The sequence below is a fragment of the Muntiacus reevesi genome, chromosome 1, assembly GCF_963930625.1.
Source record: "Muntiacus reevesi chromosome 1, mMunRee1.1, whole genome shotgun sequence".
NCBI lineage: Eukaryota > Metazoa > Chordata > Mammalia > Artiodactyla > Cervidae > Muntiacus > Muntiacus reevesi.
The window spans coordinates 161,992,347-162,010,395 of NC_089249.1; the positions used below are offsets into that span (position 1 = coordinate 161,992,347).

Below are 18,049 nucleotides of genomic sequence, written 5' to 3' on the forward strand. Positions count from 1 at the left end.
TTGCTACTGGCCGCTGAAGCCCAGAGAGGTGCGCACACTTGCAGAGAGTCACACAGCCAGAGAATTCTCAGGACTCAGGGAGAGGTGAAGATCCGCAGCCAGAACAAGGTACCCAGCGGGCGCGCTCCCTCCCCACCCCCCTCACTCGCCTGGACCGCGACCGCGGCCCCCTCCCCGCGGAGCCCCGCCCCGGACGTGCCCCAGTTCCCGCCCCTCAGGCTCTGCCCACCCCTCCGCCCCGCCCCCCCAGCTTCGCTAGCCAATGGCTGGGGTCCTATAAAGGCGACAGTCGGAGTGCTCAAAGGTAACCAAAGCGAGAATTCAGACAGTGGGCCGCAGGTCTCAGCAACTAGCTCGCTAGGCAGAGGGAGGCCAAGCGAGTCGCAGACGGAGTCTCGAGACCGAAGCCGGAGCGGGATCCACAGAGCGCAGCCCGCCCGCGCACCCGGTGCAGCGACAGCCTCCGGCGCAGCGCGGCCATGGAGCCCACCAGCAAGGTGAGTCCGCGCTCCCGCGGGCCCTCCCTGCCGGGAACAAAGGCGCGGACCCCCGCTGATCGCTCCGCCGGCCTGGGCCTCTCCCCCGGCCGGGAGCGCAGCGCCCGGGATGGGCTCGGGATCTGGCGGGCGCAAGGGCGCCGCGTGCGTAGGTGGCGCCCGCACTGAGTAATTGGCTTCCTTCCGGGGAGCGGCGCGGTCCACGCGGCCCGGCGGGGCCGGGGGACTCAGGGCCCGGGCGCTGCACGTCGCTCACGATCCTCCCCGGCTGAGGCCCCGCGCCCGCTCCTCCAGGGGCGGGGGAGGGTCCGAGCGCGGCACCCATTGGCTGAGCCGGCCGAGCCCCCAGCCGGGCCCCGGCCCTTGCGCGCGGAGGAGGAGGGACCCGCCCCCGCTCAGCAGGCTGGGAACCGCTGCTCTCATTTCCCCGGCGCAACACTGGGCGCGCGGCCTTGTGTTGGGCGTTTTCCGCCGCCCCGCGCGGTCCCCGCGCCAGCCCTCCGGGGCTCCGAGGTGAAGGGCACTCTGTTAAGGCCCGGCTTCAACCCCAGAATATCTGGCTGCAGGGCTAAGGCGAAAAGCCCGCGTACGAGGCCCTTCTTTCCGCGTAGGACAGGCCCCAGGGCTTTAGCCAAGTGGGGTGATGTGCTCCGAGGTGGCACGTTTCCCTCTTCAGACGGGGCTGATGAGGGCCGCGCGGAGAGCGTATCCCGGGGGCCGCCGCCGCGATCCCGAAGGTGCGGCCAGGGGTTTGGGAAGGGGCCCCGGGCTTGAGTGGAGTCGAAGGAGCTCACGCCAGGGAGCTGCGGGACGCGGGACTCTGAATAGATGAGGACTCTTCCCGCGGGACCAAACTGCCTCGATACGATCTCTTTTTTACCTCCTGTCCTACAGGGGATCTTTGTGACTTTCCCAGAACGACTCCTTTCCAACAAGTATTTACTGGGCCCCACCTTTTGTGTAGGGCCGTATTTCTTTTCCTCCCTCCCTTCTTCCCCCTTCTGTAGAATATGTCAAGTCACTTTTTTTTCTTTGAAACTCGGCAGGGAAGGCGCGAGGGTGTACCTTTTTTCACCTGGTATGTGTTAGTACTGAATTGCGCACTACCCTTCCTGTGGGCGAAGGAGGTGTCCGGTGGAACTGAGCAAGGTTTTGGCTGGGCAGAGAGGTGCGTGACAGTGTGGCCAGGCTGTAGCCTCAGCGGGAAAAGGCTCCTTTGTGCCTGAGGAATCCAGACGACTTGCTTCACCAGCCCACCCTGGCCGAAGGGAGACCCTGAGCCCAGAACACATTTCCCGACAGCCGTTATGCTGGGGTATAACAAAATACAAATAAAACGAGAAGCTCTTTTAGCTAATGGTAAGAACTTAGCACTGCAAAGTTTAAATACTTGCTTGCTCTGTTAGCTCAGGGCTCTAGCAGGTCACTTAACCTCCCTGGGCTTCAGTTTCACGGTCTGTAAGAGAAGGATAACTTTTTCACTCCTTCAAGGGAAAGAAATGTCTGTTCTGCGTATGATGCAGGACCTGGGTGTTTATTTCTTGAGTGAATAAGTCAATATTCTGAGTAGAGAAAAAAGTGGAAGAGAAATTCAACAGCCGCTTAATAGTTTACTAGGCTCTAGGCGCAAATGCTTTTCAATATCACTGATCCTCCATATGGTTCAGGAAGGGAGCTCAGAGAAGTAACTTTCCTGAAGTCACACATCTAGTAAGTGGCTGAACTGGATTTGAACTCAGGCTAATCAGAAAGGGCTTTCAGTCTACACTGTCCCTTTTCATCATGAGCCTTTCTTGAATTTTGAATAGAGGGGAGAGAGTTTGCCTGACTTCCAGGGCTGCCCATGTGCCAGCCAGTTCTAAATGCTGTAGCAGATGGGTGTTTTTCATGCAGTACCCTCCAAACTCTTGATTACCTGCTCCATCAATAAATAATTTTGGAGTGCCTCCTTCCCAGTGGTTTGTCTGCATTTATTCTTGCCTGGGAGATCCCATGGACAGAGGAGCTTGGAGGGCTATAGACTGTGGGGTCACAAAAAGTCCGACGCGACTGAGCATGCACACATAAATTCATATATGTGTACAGTTATAATCATTGATTATATGCGCACATAAAGTAGAAATTTCAAAAGGCAAATACAGATAGCAGTTATAGTAAAAAAAAAAATTTCATTTTTTTTGCTAAACCTTCTGCAGACCATCCTGTATACATTCTAGAAAAAAGCCCTTCCCTTTGGATCTGCTGACTCGATCAGCACGCCTAGTCCTTTTGTGCAGGAGGTTAAACTGAGGCCTGGAGAGGTTCTATCACTTGCCCAAGGTCTTAAAACCAGGGGTGTCTGATTCTGAAGTTCCCTTTGCTATGTTCCTCCTTATCTCCTTGGAACTGGGAACTGACTCTCTGACTTCCCCGCACTTTGTGGTGCTTCTCTGCGGCTCACTGTGATGTTTACCTGAGTGAAAAATAGGGAGGAGACAAGTTGAAGACCCTCTTGTTCCAGCCGGGAGTTTGCTCACACTCCCTACAGGGCAGCAGACAAGGGTGAGCCCTGCTCCCAGATGTCTCACCCAGCCCTTTGTGAAGACCCCTCAACTAGTCCTTCCTGGCACCCTAATCACACCCCAGGATCTCTGCCGACTCCACCCTCCATACAAAGGAGAAATGAGAAATCTGCGGGGTTCCTCAACCCTTCAGAGGTACAAAGAGCATAGGCTTTTGAAGTCCTGCATTTGTGGTTTTGAATTCCAGCTTTAGCTCAGTTACCGCGTCCGCAGAATGATGTCATTTTCATCATTAGAGTGTCTGCAAGAACTCAGAAATACATGTGTCTGTCTGTCCCCATGGATGCTCCATAAATATCCCTTGCTTCTCTGAACTCCCATGATGCATTGCACTTACCTGGGCCCTAGGTGACCTGGGGTTACCTAGGTTGCAGCCTCTGTCCAGAAGTCTGGCATTCTGGCAACGGGAGCCTTTGGGGAGCCCCAGCATACTAGGGCTGTATCACTTGGTCAGGCAAATCCTTAAAGTTCCAACAGGCCAGTTCTTCTCCACTTGGGGTTTGTCAGGAAGCTGGTTTGCAGAGCAGAACATGGGTGAGAGTGCCAGGCCCCGAGATGGGTCCGCTGATGGGGCTGCCCTGCCTTCACCTGAGGGTGATACAAGTCATGATGACATCACAGTTCGATGGAAAATGACTTTTCCAAGGTCATAAACTAGCCTCCCACCAAAAAACACACTGCCAGCCTTTTTGAGATGGCCCAAGAAGATAAAAGAAAGTCCCCAGCAGGAACCTTCCACTGCATGGCCCAACCCTCTATTTGACGAGGCCAGAGAAGGAAAGCTTAACCAATATACAGCTGTCCAAAAATTGGAGATGTTCTTCGCTATTTTTTTTTAATACTTCCTCTTCTACACCCCTCTTTTCTGTGTCACCCTCCGTTCACCCCAAATGAGCAGGAATTCTCAGACTCCAGGATTTTCCAAGCTCTTTCCGGGTACAGTCTAATAGTTGGGTTAGATATAATTTGACAACTGAAAGCCTTCTGTGAATGGAAACAAGACATCCTCACAAAACTATGACCTTGGGGCAGTGACTCTCCTCAGCCTTGGTTTTCTTCCCCATAAAATGGAGGTTCAGTCCCCATGGTGCTTGTGGTGAGACTGGTCCAGTGCCCTAAACCAGGGTGGTGGCAGTTTTAGATGGAAGGACCCTTTGCACATCCAGTTTGGGTGTGCAGACATTGTAAACATCTCCATGATGATCCTTGTCCCATGCTGAGCCGTTTCAGGACCAACCCTAAGTGGCCTGGAGCTGGGTCATCCCCAAATCCCCCCATAATCAGCTTGTGACTTCAAGGAGCTCAGCTTTACCCAGCGCCTCCTGATCACAAGATGTTAGGGCCTAGAGCTCTGCTCCAACTCCAAGGATACAGTTATCCAGTTCTCCCCCAGCCCCCAACCCACCCCACCCTAGCTGGCAGAGCTGGGGAGGCCTAGGACAAAGGAAAGCTGTGCAGCGTTGGCTTGAGACCTGCAACCTCACCCTTCCCCCACCTCACTCCTGGGCAGAGAGGTAACAAAGTCACTCAGCATCCCCAGGATAGTGGAGGCTGAGAAGGCTCCTGGTTGGACTTCTGGACTCAGAGAGGCTGTGTCTAGGCCTGGCCATCGCAACAAACCTCCAGCTGTTACCCACCTCTTCCATGGGAAGGGTGAAGTGGAGCCTAAGGCTCTGCTGCCCAACCTCCAGGCCAGGGAGGCAGTAGGTAATGCATAAACATTGGGGCTTTGCAGTAACTGAGCAGGGCTCCCAGACTTTGAACTCTGGTAGACTGAGGACAGTTGACCCTTTCTAAGACTTCAGCACCAACACTTTGCTGACTTTTGCTTCCCCAGGGCCTTGGCACCGTGGAAGGGTAGAGAGCTCTTGCCAGACCCCAGCTTAGAGAACCTTTGGCTGGCTACTGAAGCCTCTGCTGGACAGGACATCTGCCCAAATCACCTAGCCCAGAGCTCATTGGGGAGTGAGGAGGAAAGGACTCCACTGGAAACAGCTCTACCATTTCACCCCAGGCCAGCCATGCCTCCTGTTGGAGCTTTTTTCCCCAACTGTACCTGGCTCAGTGGTAAAGAATCTGCCTGCCAATACAGGACTCATGGATTCAATCCCTGGGTCAGGAAGATCCCCTGGAGAAGGATATGGCAACCCACTGCCATATTCTTTTTTTTTTTTTTTTTTTTTTTTTTTTTTAATATTATTTTATTAGTTGGAGGCCAATCACTTTACAACATTTCAGTGGGTTTTGTCATACATTGACATGAATCAGCCATATAGTTACATGTATTCCCCATCCCGATCCCCCCTCCCACCTCCCTCCCCCCACTGCCATATTCTTGCCTGGGAAATCCACAAAGGAGCCTGGTGGGCTACAGTCCGTGGGGTCTCAAAGAGTTGAACACAGCTTGGTAACTAAACAACAACAGAAATAACACCTACCTCTCTAGGTCAGGTTGCAGGGCTTTTTTTTTAAGTTACAGAAGTAATGGAGCCAAGTGTGGAGAAGCATGCAAAGTAAGAGTGAACATCTTCTCCCAGTTGTAGTCATTGGGTATTTACCCCTCACAGACCTCTTTTTGTGCATGTGTATATATGTGCCTATAAATGGAATTTAGTGTAATTGGATCACACTTTATACATAGTTCTCTGCAGCCCTGTGCATTCCGTCCTGTTCACCCACCAATACCTATGGTGTTTTTCTCTGCACATATAAGCACTTGCTGTGATACAAAGTCATTATCTCCTCCTTCCTTACACACAGTGTACATTCTATACATTGTTTACTGCTTTTCTTTCTTCCCTGGCACTCTTTTCATATCAGGTACATATAGGTGTGTTTTATTCTTTCCAACAGCTGCATAATATTCCATTACAAGATGACCTGCCTGATGAAGAATTAAGTGATTGTCCCCATCACTTTCTTTCTTCATACCACTCACCACCTGATATATTTTAGGTGTTTATGTTCTACCTTCCCACTCCACCCCCTGGTGCCAACCCCCAACTAAAATATCAAGTTCCAAGAAGCAGGGATTCAGTTTAGTTTGTTGCTGAATCTCCACTGACCAGAACAGGGTTGGGGACCTGCACTCCAGTACTGTCTTTCCTTAGTAATATAACTTCTTATTCTTAGGAATCCTCTTTTATGGAGAACAGGAGATCTTAGGGGAAGGAACTTTTTCAAGGTCACACAAGTTGGGGAGCTGGGACTTAACTTTGTCAGCTGAGAGTGTTGGGGTTGCATATTCCCATTGTCTTATCAAATTAATCTTTTCGTAGTCAAATAGGGCACACCTCCCCACTGAACAGGTCCCTCTCTGGGGTGTTGGCTTCTCCACATGCTCAGGTACTGACTCAAGGAGTCAGTTGTTTGCATTTAACATCAGTTTGAAAGATGATTTGGAAGGCTTTGAGAAGTCCTGTGCAGCTATCACATGTTGGGTTTGCACACAGCCATTCAGAGCACCTGGGGCTTAAAGTAGAGACTGGCAAATTTTTTCTGTAATGGGCCAAATAGTAAGTCAATATTGTCAGCTCTGTGGGCCGCATGGTCTGCTGTTGTAACACAAAGGGAACCATAAACGATGCAATCTTCACAAACAAGTATGGGCTGTGTTACAATCAGATGCTATTAATGGTAACTGAAATCTGAACTTATTTTTTTTTTGGTTGTGCCGTGTGGCTGGCACAATCTTAGTTCTCCAACCAGGGATTGAACCCCAGGTGCCCAGCAGTGAAAGTGCTGAGTCCTAACCACTGGACCACCAGAGAACTCCCCTGAAATTTGAATTTAATTATAATTTTCATGTAGCGCAAACTTTTGGTCTTCTCTCCCCACCCCACACCCCCAGCCACTTAAAAACGTAAAACCCATTCTTAGCTGGCAGGCTGGATTTGACCATGACCACAGGCCATAGTTGACTAACCTGGGCTTAGAGCAAAAGCAACCCAAGTGGCCAAGAGGTTTCTGAGTGTGGGTCTGGGCTGTCCTGGCTCAGACGGGGCAAGGCACAGCAAGTTGCTGGGATGGAATGTGACCTACATAGGAAGCAAGCACCAGGTAGAAACCTTGTTTCCTTCGGGCACCAGTACCCGGAAGCAGAGGGAGGACGTGAGCAGGAAGGATTTGGCAGCAGAGACCCCTCGAAATGAAGCTTCGCAGCAGCCAAAGGCCTTCTGGCTATCTGCTTTTTCCTCTCTGAGCCTCCTGTGCTCTCCTCCATGAGTGAGAGCAATCTCTCCCCCAGAGCCTGGTGGTGGTGGTTAAATCAGGATGTGGAAGCAGCCCTGGCATGCTGCCCGGGGCCTGGCTGGTGCTGCCGGCGCTGATAAAAGCAGCAGCGCCCTCCTCTCCTCTCTGCTTTAAAGATTGATGAGCACCTTCTTGCCTCTAGGGCCACCGTGGGGTGCAGGAGTGGCTCAGCCATGCAGAAGTCCTGACATCCCTGGAGGGTTTGAAGAAAAGGGCTTGGAGAGGAGTAAATAAATGCCTCAGGTCACCTGAAGGTCATGCTTCCCAGGGTTATCACACTTCTTGAAAAAACCTGGAAGGCTGGAAGTGTTCAAAGAGTAAAATGTCTGTCCAGGAATCCAAAGAACTCAAGTCCCAGGAGCGGCTTCTGTTTGCCAAGTATCCTGGCCCCTACCTTCTGACCTTAGGCTCCCCATCTATCACAGGAGAGCATGATAGCAATTCTGCAATTTCTTGGGCTTCTTTCTGTATTGACCAGAATTTTGTTCAAATGGAATCTTAGAAATGTACACAAAATCAATTAAAAAGGAGCTGTCATGGATCCAATAAGCCCCTGCCCCCCCCCCCCCACCTTAGAACTGGGGGCCATGCAGGCCTTGTTCCCTGGTCAATGCACCCCAGGGCCATGTGGGAGCTGTGGGAGGAGGAAGGGATATGAGCGACCTGTGGCTCATCCCGGCCCTGGGACCCTCCTCACAGACCCTCCTCCCACAGGGAGTGACCTACCTCAGTGGCGTGGCCACATGCCCTCCCTCTGCCAGTACTGACCAGGAGAGCCCAGGGCTGGAGCGTGTGCCAGGGAAAGGCCTGGCCCACAGGCTCAGGTGAAAGGCCACACATGAATTTCAGCAAGTTATATAACCTGGCCAGGCCCCCCGGCATCTCCGTGTGTGGGAGGAGAGGTCCCAAAGCTGGCAGGCACCTCACGGGTGGCTTCCTGGGAGAGGGAGAGCTCTCAGTGGGCCTCAGGACCCCCAGAATTGGGGTGCGGGTGGTGAGGGATGGGGGCATGAGAGTTGCCTCTGTGCAGGGCCCTGAGCCCAGACATTTGCCTGGGGCACCCCTCAGAGAATCAGGGTTTGAACTCAGAGGCCTTTACCTCCCTGTGGGGTGGGGTGGAGGCTGGAGAGTTACTGTTAGGCTTTTTCCAGCCCTCAGAGCTGATGTTCCAGTCCTCATCAGGGGTTTGCTACATGACCAAGTTGAAATATGTTAGGATGAATGCTGTGCTGGGGGAATAGATACTCACAGAGCCAGTTTTGCCCAAAACGCTAATTTCAAAAGTGACCGGTTACCTTTGTACAAACAGTCAGCACTGCGTCCTACTCTGGGCATTCTAGGTCCCATTCTTCAGGAGTTCCCAGTGTGGTGGGGGAACAGCAGTTGGGTATTCCCGAGTGCTTGGAGCAGAAGCTGGAGACTGTAGAGGACACAGCAAGGGCAAAGGTCTGGAATGGCAAGGGGTATTCTAGAAGGTAGTCCCATTCCCCAGAGGTGGTCATAGGTGGCCAGGGCTCTCAGATTCTGGGCTCTCCATTGCTCTTCCACCTCTATAAAAGGCTTCCATGTGAAAGCCATGAGCTGTGGAGCTTGGAACCCTTCTCATCAACTAGTCCAGCAGCTTGGCACCTAAATAAATACACATTGAATGAATGGACTGCATCGCTGCCTTTCAGTTCCAGCCATGGGGCTGGTGGAGGCAGATGGCTCCCCCATCCCTCCCTGATTCAGCAGACACCTGTCAAGTGCATTCTGCCGGCTCCATGATGGGCATTGACCCAGAACACGACAGCAAGCCTTTAGGGAAGGCACTCTTACCCCATTTCCCATGTGAGAAAACTGAGACCCAGAGTCAAAGCCACCACAAAGACCAATTTCAAGGTGAAGGGAAACAGCACTCTGCCCTTCAGCCTGGGTCTCCTGGTTCCTAGTCCAGTAGTAATCACACTGGGTGTGGTAGGTGCAGCAGAGGCAGAGATGGGTGCCGTGTGCCTACCCAGGAGCAGGGCCATGCTCCTCCCCTGCATCAAGCATCCAGCCACACTGAGTATGAATCCAACTGTGCTGGGCCCCCCATCTTCCCCTGCACATACTGTTCTGTCTACCTGGAATGCAGTCTTGCCACTGCTTCTCCCCTTGGCAGACTCCCTGCATGTCCTTCAAGGCCCAAATCCAGTGTCACCTCCCAGGAACCCACCTTTGATTGATCATCCCAGGTGAAATGACAAGTTTGTCCCCGCAGGGCTCCCGTAGTGCCCCAGATGAGGCTTGGATCACACCAGTTTCCCCCTTCCCAGTGGACCTGATGCTTTTCCTTGATGTCAGGAACAGGGCCGGGAACATGAATCACTTTTAGTAGGTTCTGATGCAATAGCCTGCCCGGGTGGAGTGCATATAACCCCGTGGTTGGGTGGGCAGTTTTTCTAAAGCAGCGTTTGACCTTGACAGGTGGCAGCCCCCACTCCCAGAGGCATAGCTGCTCAGTGGGGCCCCCAAGACTGACTTCAGAGGGCCAGAGACCCCTGGCACATCAGAGCCAGACTGAGATAGGGCCAGTAGTAATAGTACAGATCCCCCACAGAGCCCCTCCTGCGGTGTCATTCAGGCAAGGGCGACATTTTTACCAGATCCGCATATCATCTGTATCATTTTTCACTTACGTTTGTTTAAATTGCTGTGTTCTAAATAAAATGAAACCACAAGACTTGTAAAAAGTATTTTTGAATAGTTGATACATTCATGTGATACGAAGTGACAAAATGTACAAAAGGATGGAAAATGAAAATTTTTCCTTCTACCCTGCCTCTGCCACCCAGATCCCCAAGGTACACTGCTACCTTTCTTGTACATTCCTTTAAATAAATAGGTATGTATATTCTACCCCACCCCAGCCTTTTTTTCCTCCACGCAAAAGGTAGCATACAACACACTGTTCTGAAGCCTTGCTTCTTACTTAGTTATAACAAGAGGAATAGGCCAAATCTCTACCTAAAGAGCTTTCTTTTTTAGGTACCCTATTATGTAGCTATGCCACATTTCTTCGAATCATAGGTTTGTATTGCTAGTTTTCTGTTTATTCTTGTGTGTACCAGGAAAATACATATCTTGAATACCATTAGTATCAGATGATGGCCAACCTCAAGGCCGACCCCAAGCTGACGCCTATGACTCACGGGCAGAAACGCCCATGTGTGGGCTTCAACAGCCACTGTCATGCGCTCCTGTCCTCGGGTTATCTTCTTCCTTAGTCCCAGTGATCACCCTGGGAGTTGGGCTCGGCTGGGTCCCTTCCCAGAGGAGGTTTCTCCGGTGCTCACCCCCCACTTGAAGCCAGCAGTCCAGGGTCTGAAGACTCCCTAGGCAGTTGAGAGGAGGCTCTGGGAGTGCTAGGGTATGCTGGGCAGGGTGGGCCGTGAGGGACCAGATTGAAAAGGAGTGCAGCCTGCCAGGAGGAAAGCCCCACTGTCTAGGATGAATGACCAGAGTTTGGCCGGAAAGGGGCCATGGGAAGGGAGGACCCAGCTCCCACCCCCCGACAAGAAATGGGCTCTGAACTCCAGCTGGCCAAAACCTCCTTCCTCTTTCTCAGCCTCTGACGTGAGAACCTTGGCTTTTGCAATCGTTGGCCTCACAGCTTCTGGAGAATGAAAAGACCATACTAGGAACACCTAGTTAACACCTAAACCCAGCAATATCTGTGAGGATCTTGAAGTCAGAGCTGCTTCTGGGTTCTGGGAGGGGAAGGGAGGCCGAGCCTATAGCGAGGCCGTGGCCAGGCTGAGGCTCTCCGCTTCGCAGGTATGTGTGGCTCTGGATCTGTGCCCCTACCCCTCCCCTCCAGTGCCAACTTCAGTGTGTGATGCCCCTGGTGAATACCCGTTGTTTCTTTGGCGTCCCTCCCTCCTACCCCCAGGCTCCATCCTTTCAGTCAGTTAAGAGCCTGCTTTAACTGGCTTCTTCATTTTACAAGGGAGAAAAAAAAAAGTTCTCTCACTTTCTCTAGCAAGGCACCTCACTCACCCAGGCCCTCCTGCTGGCTGGCCTCCTCCCTGCCTGCCGCCTTCCTGCCCTTGGCTTCCGGGAGACACAAATGCACCGCCCTTTTTCTGCCCCAGCCCTTTGCCCATTGGAAACGCCTTGACCCAGGACTCTACTCACCTTGTGTCACGTTACTTTAGCAAAGCACATTCCTGGCTGGTATGTCATCTGTGTCCAAACAACCCGGGAAGCTCGTGGTCTCGGGATGGTTGTCCTGAGCTTGAGTCTGATTCTCTGCAACCCCCTGAGTGAGTTGGAAATGGTCTCTACCTTGGTATCTGCTCTGTGACTAGACGCACGGGTTTGCAGCTAACAGGCCCCAGGAGGAGTACGGACGGGGAATTCTACCTGGTGGAATTCACAGTGCAAGGAAGTCAGTAGACTGGAATTAGAAGCCTGCATCTTCGGCTCCAAATCCAGGGTACTTCCCCCACCCGTCTCTGGTGCTCTTCCCACATCACTTGGCACCCCCTTGCATTGGGTTCCTGGGCCTCTTAATCAGAATCTGGGGCTACCTCAACCCCAGGATTCACCAGGGCAATGAGGTGAATGCCAGGCCCTGGCTTCAGAGAGAGAGAAGACCCTAATTCCCCTCTCCCCAGGAATGAGTCTGGCCAGCCACGTGTCTAGAAGTTGGCAGGGCTGGTTTGGGCACCTGAGGTCAGGAAGTGGCCAAGTTTCTTGGGAGAAAGGCTGGTGTGGTGCCAGCAGTCAGGCAAGATATCTGAACGGGAACCTGCCAGCCAAGCCCTGCCCTCTATTAACTGGGCCCCGACTTGCCTGTAACAGTGTGGGTTTTTCTTTTTTTTCCTCTGCAGAAGCTGACGGGCCGCCTTATGCTGGCCGTGGGAGGGGCAGTGCTCGGCTCCCTGCAGTTTGGCTACAACACTGGAGTCATCAATGCCCCCCAGAAGGTGAGTGCTATCCCGTCCTTGGTTTCCCAACAACAGCAGGCTCTGCTGTGCACCCTCACCACACCCCGCCCACATACACACTCACCCTGCCTCTAGGATGTTGGAGGCATCTCCAGCGAATATTCTGACCCTGAACGGGTTAGAGACTCGTAGCTTTGGCCTTGGAATCTTAAGGCCCACAGAGTCACGGGATCTTTATCTCGACCAACCTCCCCCACAACACAGACATTTGTAGAACTCAGAGCCGTGCTCCGTGTAGTGATGCATTCACGTGGCCCTTGGGTTACAGAGGCTGCCTTGGTGATTCTCTCACTTGCTGCTCACACCACACTGTAAGGCAGGCAGGCAGGTAGCCATGCCCACTCCCACCCTGCAGGTGTGGGGAATGGTCAGAGCCCACCCGGCATCACCAGCTAGTCAGGAATGGAGCCAGGATGCAACATCAGTCTGCCTTGGTGGCCTCCTCTCCACGTGGTCCCTGAACCTGTGCTCTCACCCGTCCACACATGGCACACTCCCTTGTAAGGGAGCCCACTCTAGGCTGAAACTGCCTGTCTCCCTGCAGGCCCCAGGGCCAGGCAAAGCAAAAATGGCTTCTTTTCTTAGGAACCAGGGCGGGGTACATATCCGCTTAGTCCCTTCTCCCCACGACACACCCCAGATCTGTTCTCACTTGTTCACTTGAGTGTCTGGACAGGGAGGGACCCCAGTGAGCGCCGCCAGCCTAGCCAGCCCACTGCTTTAGGGAGGAGGGGAAAGGAAGGGGGCCGGAGAGGAGACTGTGACAAGTCCCTCCTCCATACCAGGCCTGCTGTGTACATTCATAACATTGGGCTGTGATTTCCACTTTATAGACCTGAAAACCACGGCTCAGTGCAGATGAAATGACCAGGGGGCTCAAGGTCACATAGTTAGGGGATGTGGAGTCAGAAGCCAAACTCTCTTGTTTATACAGTCACAGGCCGTCTTCCTGACCAACCACCTTGGCAGTTTAAAAGTCCATACCTTCCCCGGGCAGGACAAAATGAGAGTTGACTAGTCCTCTGAACACGTCACGGTCTAGATGGGTGAGGCCAGAAAGTGAGTGTGGCTGGCTTCTGAGGATCCAGGCCTGTTTGGGGGAGTGGGGTGGCGACCAGGAGTCAGAGTGGGGCCTCCTCCAAAGAGGCAGAGAGTGGCAGCGGGGGCCACGCCCAAAGCTGGGGAGCAGGTCACCACCAAGGCCGGGCCTGCTGAGTCACGCTCAGCTGCAGTGGAAGTGATGGGGCTTTTCCATGGGCGACCTCAGGCCCATGCTTGGAACCGTCCCAAGCCTGCTTTTGCTAAGTGCTCTGAGCAGATCTGCCGAGGTGTGTGCCCTGGAGTCGGCTCCCTTTGGGAATCCTTTCAGACACAAAGTGTGTACTGTCTTAAGAGGGAGGTTGAGTTCTCCACTTGACTGCACACTGGAGTCCCCTGACAACTCACCGTCTGATCTCATTGGTCTGGGATGCTGTCTGGGCATCAAATTTTTAAAGCTCCCCAGCTGGTTCTCATGTACAGTCAGAGATGAGCAGTACTGGGTTAAGTGATCACACTATGTCAGGAGTGATCACTTGACTGTGATCACATGGGGAGTTACACAGAGTGACAGAACTAGGACTCTGGGAGCAGGATAGAGGAGTTTTTCAGAAACAGAACAGGTTTGTAGCAAGCAGGGGCCCACAAAGATGGGAAGAAAGTGCCCAGAGGAGAGAAAGTCTCTGTGTCACTAGGGTAGAATGGGAGGAGGCAGAAGGATGGGAGGCTGACGAGGTGAGCCAGAAGCAGACCACAGAGGATCCTTGTGGTTGGCAGTTTCATATGCAGAATCTCCAGTTCCCGGAAGGGCAGGGCACAGTGAGAATGGGCCCGTGGGCACCAATGCGGAGGCTGAGCTGGGGAGGGTGGCCTTCAGGGTGAGGACAATAGGGTCCCATTGAAGAGGATAGAGCGGGTCAGATTTGCATTTTAGGGAAATGATTCAGGCGTCTGGTGCAGTGGGCTGGGTCTGAGAATGTGAGACTGGAGACGAGGAAACAGTGAGAAGGCAGCTGTTGTAAGAGGGTTAGAAAAACAAACACTGAGTAGGAAGAATGGGCAGGAGCTGGTCATCAGTTCAACCTGAGGATGAGAGAGTGGGGTTTAAAACTGGCTTCTAGCTTTGACTGACGTTGGGGCTGGAGGAAGAGAAGGTAGGTGCTATGGGACACGCAGGACCTGAGGTTTGCTGACACAGCATGCAAACACTTGGACACGGGGGTCTGTTTCTTCAGAGGGTAGCCAGGGGAAGAAAGCCAACAGGTGGGTCACTGGTATCCAACGAGTGATAGAGAAGGATCTCCTGGAGAGACTGTGAATAAAACAGAGAAGTGAGGGGCAAGCCTAGGACAGCACCCCCACTGATAGAAGGTCCTGGGAAGGAGGAGGAAGAGAGCTGGCACCTCCAAGCTGGGAGACAAGACCCTCCTGAGCCAGAGAAAGAATGGAAGCGCCTGAGGACGAGGGTCCACGGTCCCTAGAGCAGTGCCCATCGGTAGGAACAGGGACTCGGATGTGGACAACTGAAGGAATGCTGTTGGGCTCCAGAGGCTGACCCGGGCACAGCAGCCAGTGTGGCTGAATGTAGAAGACCCGATGGTGGCCCTGCATTGCCAAGGCTGACGGAGCGGAGTCCTGTGGGTAGAAGCCACCTGCAGTGGGCTGAAGAGGGAGGAGGGAGGTGGGAGAGAGCAGAGACGGCCCTTCCCAGGGACTGGTGGAGAAGGAGGAAAGGAGTGGTCACCAGAGGGGTTGTGGGGCTAGAATTTTTTTCTTTTCTAATACAAAGACTTCATTTTTAAAGGGATTGTCAGGAATCAGTGGAGGAGAGGTTGAAGCTGGGGTGGGGGTTGAGGGTGGAGGTCCTTAAGGAGGCAGGTGGTGGTGGAGCAGAGGCAATGGGGTTGCACTTGACCGGAAGGGACTAAGACACTGCTGAGGGTGCAGGTGTGGACAAACCCAGAGTGACGTCCTCCAGTTCTTGGGGCCTCCCATCTAATCAGCTACAGGTGAAAGGTGAGAATTTCAGTGGCAGACGGGCGGGACAGCGGGCAAGGAACCTGGAAGCCTAATGGGCAGCACAGAGGCCCAGTTGTAAACGTTCACGGGAGCACTTGCGGGCACCTGTCCAAAGGTCACTTGGGCAACCAGCCTCTGGGGACCCAGGCGAGAGACCTGAGTGGTTTCCAGCGGGCGCGTGCTCGGGCACTCCGCCTGTTTACTCTTGCACTTTACAAACAACCTCTCATAAGTCTGGCTGTAGATTTTCTCAACCAGGAGCAAATGTGATAAACCTAAGTGAAGAGGGGAGAGGATGACCCCAGAGTGGGAGATGACAGCGGGGCTCAGCGGCGACGGTCCTGCCTCGGGAGGCACCAAAGCCATCATCCTAGGACGGCAAGGTGCTTCTGCCAACATCTTCATTCCACAGGGACGGACCAGGCAGTGTTCTTGGCTTGAGGCGGGATGAGCTGTGAACACAGCAGAGACCTCCCAGCCCTCAGGGAACTGCCTGACACAGGGTCAGAGCTGGGCCTGTCCTGCCCTCCAAAACCATCCAGAGGGCGAGGGTGGGGTGGGGTGGGGAGACTCCTTGGGAACAGCGGGAGTATTAATAGTGGAGGGCTCCTTGGTGCTATGGGAACAGAGAGAAAGGAATGACTAATGCTGGGGGCAGGGCTGACGGGAGAGACAGGAAGGGCTTAGTGAAGGAGTTGGCAGACCTTGGAGGGCACACCGGCCCCAGGGGACAGATGGGCAGGGATCGCAGGCAGGGGGACTCGCAGGCCTGTCAGAGGTGCGGTGGCGTGAGGTGTCCCGCTGACGGCCCATGCCGTGAGGCCGGCCACTCCTGTGCAGAAGCTCTTCTCTTGGGGAAACTGCCACGCTGGCCAGGGGGGCCTGCTCACCAGAGGAGACCTTGCCCCACCAGCGGTGAGAATGCCAGTGCCGCTGTTCATTACCAGGAGCTCAGTCTCCCCCATAAAACAGGCCCCGGAGGGCTTCCTCCTGGAAGTGGTTAATTAATCATAACATTATCTTAAATGTTTACAAAGCAACTCCTCATAAATTATCTCCCCACAGTAGCCCCACATGGTGGGTGGGGCCAAGGTTATCTTCCCGCTCATAAAGGAGGCCTGGAGGCTGGGTGGAAGGCACCCAGGGAGTGAGAGGCTGAGCTACAGATGGCCGCCAGGCCTCCTGTCTCTCCCGGGGCGGAGGGGAGTGTAGCCACACAGAGAGCAAACAAACGTGCAAGGGCATCCTGACCACCACACTGGGTGGAGAGAACCGCCTCTCCCCTCCCCAAATGGCCGAGCTGCCAACAGAGATGACTAAAGGCCATTGAAGAACCTTGAGTTCCTGGCCAGGAGAGTGTCAGGCAGTCTGAGGCACCCTCAGAAACCAGACCGTTTGGGCTGGAAGGGGCTTGGCGGGCCGTTGGCTCAACGTTCCTTGTTTGCCAAAGGAGGAACTTGGTCTAGAGAGCAGGCAAGGTCTGCCCAGGACAGCCCAGCTTGGTGAGTGAAAGCACTTGCAGGCAAGATGAACTTCCCAGCCCAGGCCCCAGGCAGCATCTCCTCCTGGATCCAAAGAGCTCTGGGCCCCTCTCCCCTCTGTTCATCTCCACTTAGGCAGACTCTCACAGCTTACAGCTCACTGCGCCAGGTGTTGTTCCAAATGCGTTAGAAATACTAATTTAATTGTTACTTGCAATAACTCCATTAGGTAGACACAGTAACCCCTGTTTTATAAGAAACTGGGGAACAGAGATGTTAAGCAATTAAACCAAGAACTCCCAGCTAGTGATAGAGCTGGGATTTAAATCCAGGAAGCCTGGCTCCAGCCTGCGTTCTTGACCACCCGTAGAAGAAAAAGCAGTTGCACTTACAGACGCCGAAGCACTCTTGCATGCCAACAGCTGCTACCCAGCTTCTCCTTCCTGCTCCGACTTCAGGCCGAGTCAAGCTTACTCTCGCACAGACGTCTCAGTTTCCCACACAGCTGCACAGCCTCTTACACCGTGACACCCTGTCACAGCTCCATCCTCTCTTAAGTCACTCAGATTCATGGCTTGTTTTTCAATTAGTGACAGTGCTTCCAACCTCTAGCCCTATGCTGGGGCCCAGATGAATCAGGCCATCCCCATGTTGAAATTTAGTGTAGAGGGCGCACACAGGGCCTCACAGTTACCTGTCCTAGTTAGCTGTCCAGGGTAGCAATGGAAATGCCGACAGATCGGTGGAAACAGACAAGGGGGAGGGAGAGGGTACCTGGCCCTTGGAGCAGGGTTTTTCTCAACATCATAGTTTGGGACCAGAGAGTTCTTTGGCATTACAGGGGCTGTCCCGTGCATTGTAGGATGTTTAGCAGCATCCCTGGCCTCTACCCCCACCAGGGTGACAACCCAAATTGTCTCCGAACATCACCCCATCCCAAGGTGGAGGGGGACCAAGCTGCCCCTGTTTGGGAACCACTGCAGTAATGAGGAGGTGATTAGGAAGGCTCTCCAGAGGAGGGATAGTGCCCAACAGCTTACCAGGCAGAAGGCAAAGGAGAGGCAAGGCGAAGGTGCAGGGGTGTGGGGGGCTCAGATGGCACTGCCATGTCGGGGCGTGGCCACATGGGGTGGGAAGAGACACTCATCCTGAGGGTGTGAGCTGTGAGCAGGGGAGATGAAGATCTGTTTGCAGGGGAGACCCCAGAGGCCAAGGACTGGTGAGGAGGT

At 53.6% G+C, this 18,049-nt stretch overlaps 1 protein-coding gene across 1 annotated transcript in view; it reads left to right on the top strand.

Moving 5' to 3' along the window:
- The first annotated feature begins 282 nt into the window (after positions 1-282).
- SLC2A1 (solute carrier family 2 member 1) overlaps positions 283-18,049 on the top strand; it is a 28,316-nt gene continuing 10,549 nt past the window's right edge. The window contains exons 1-2 of the mRNA XM_065914847.1: positions 283-497; positions 12,166-12,261. Coding sequence (XP_065770919.1) covers positions 480-497; positions 12,166-12,261 — 114 coding nt within the window. The 5' untranslated portion in view covers positions 283-479. The remainder of the gene's footprint in view (positions 498-12,165; positions 12,262-18,049) is intronic.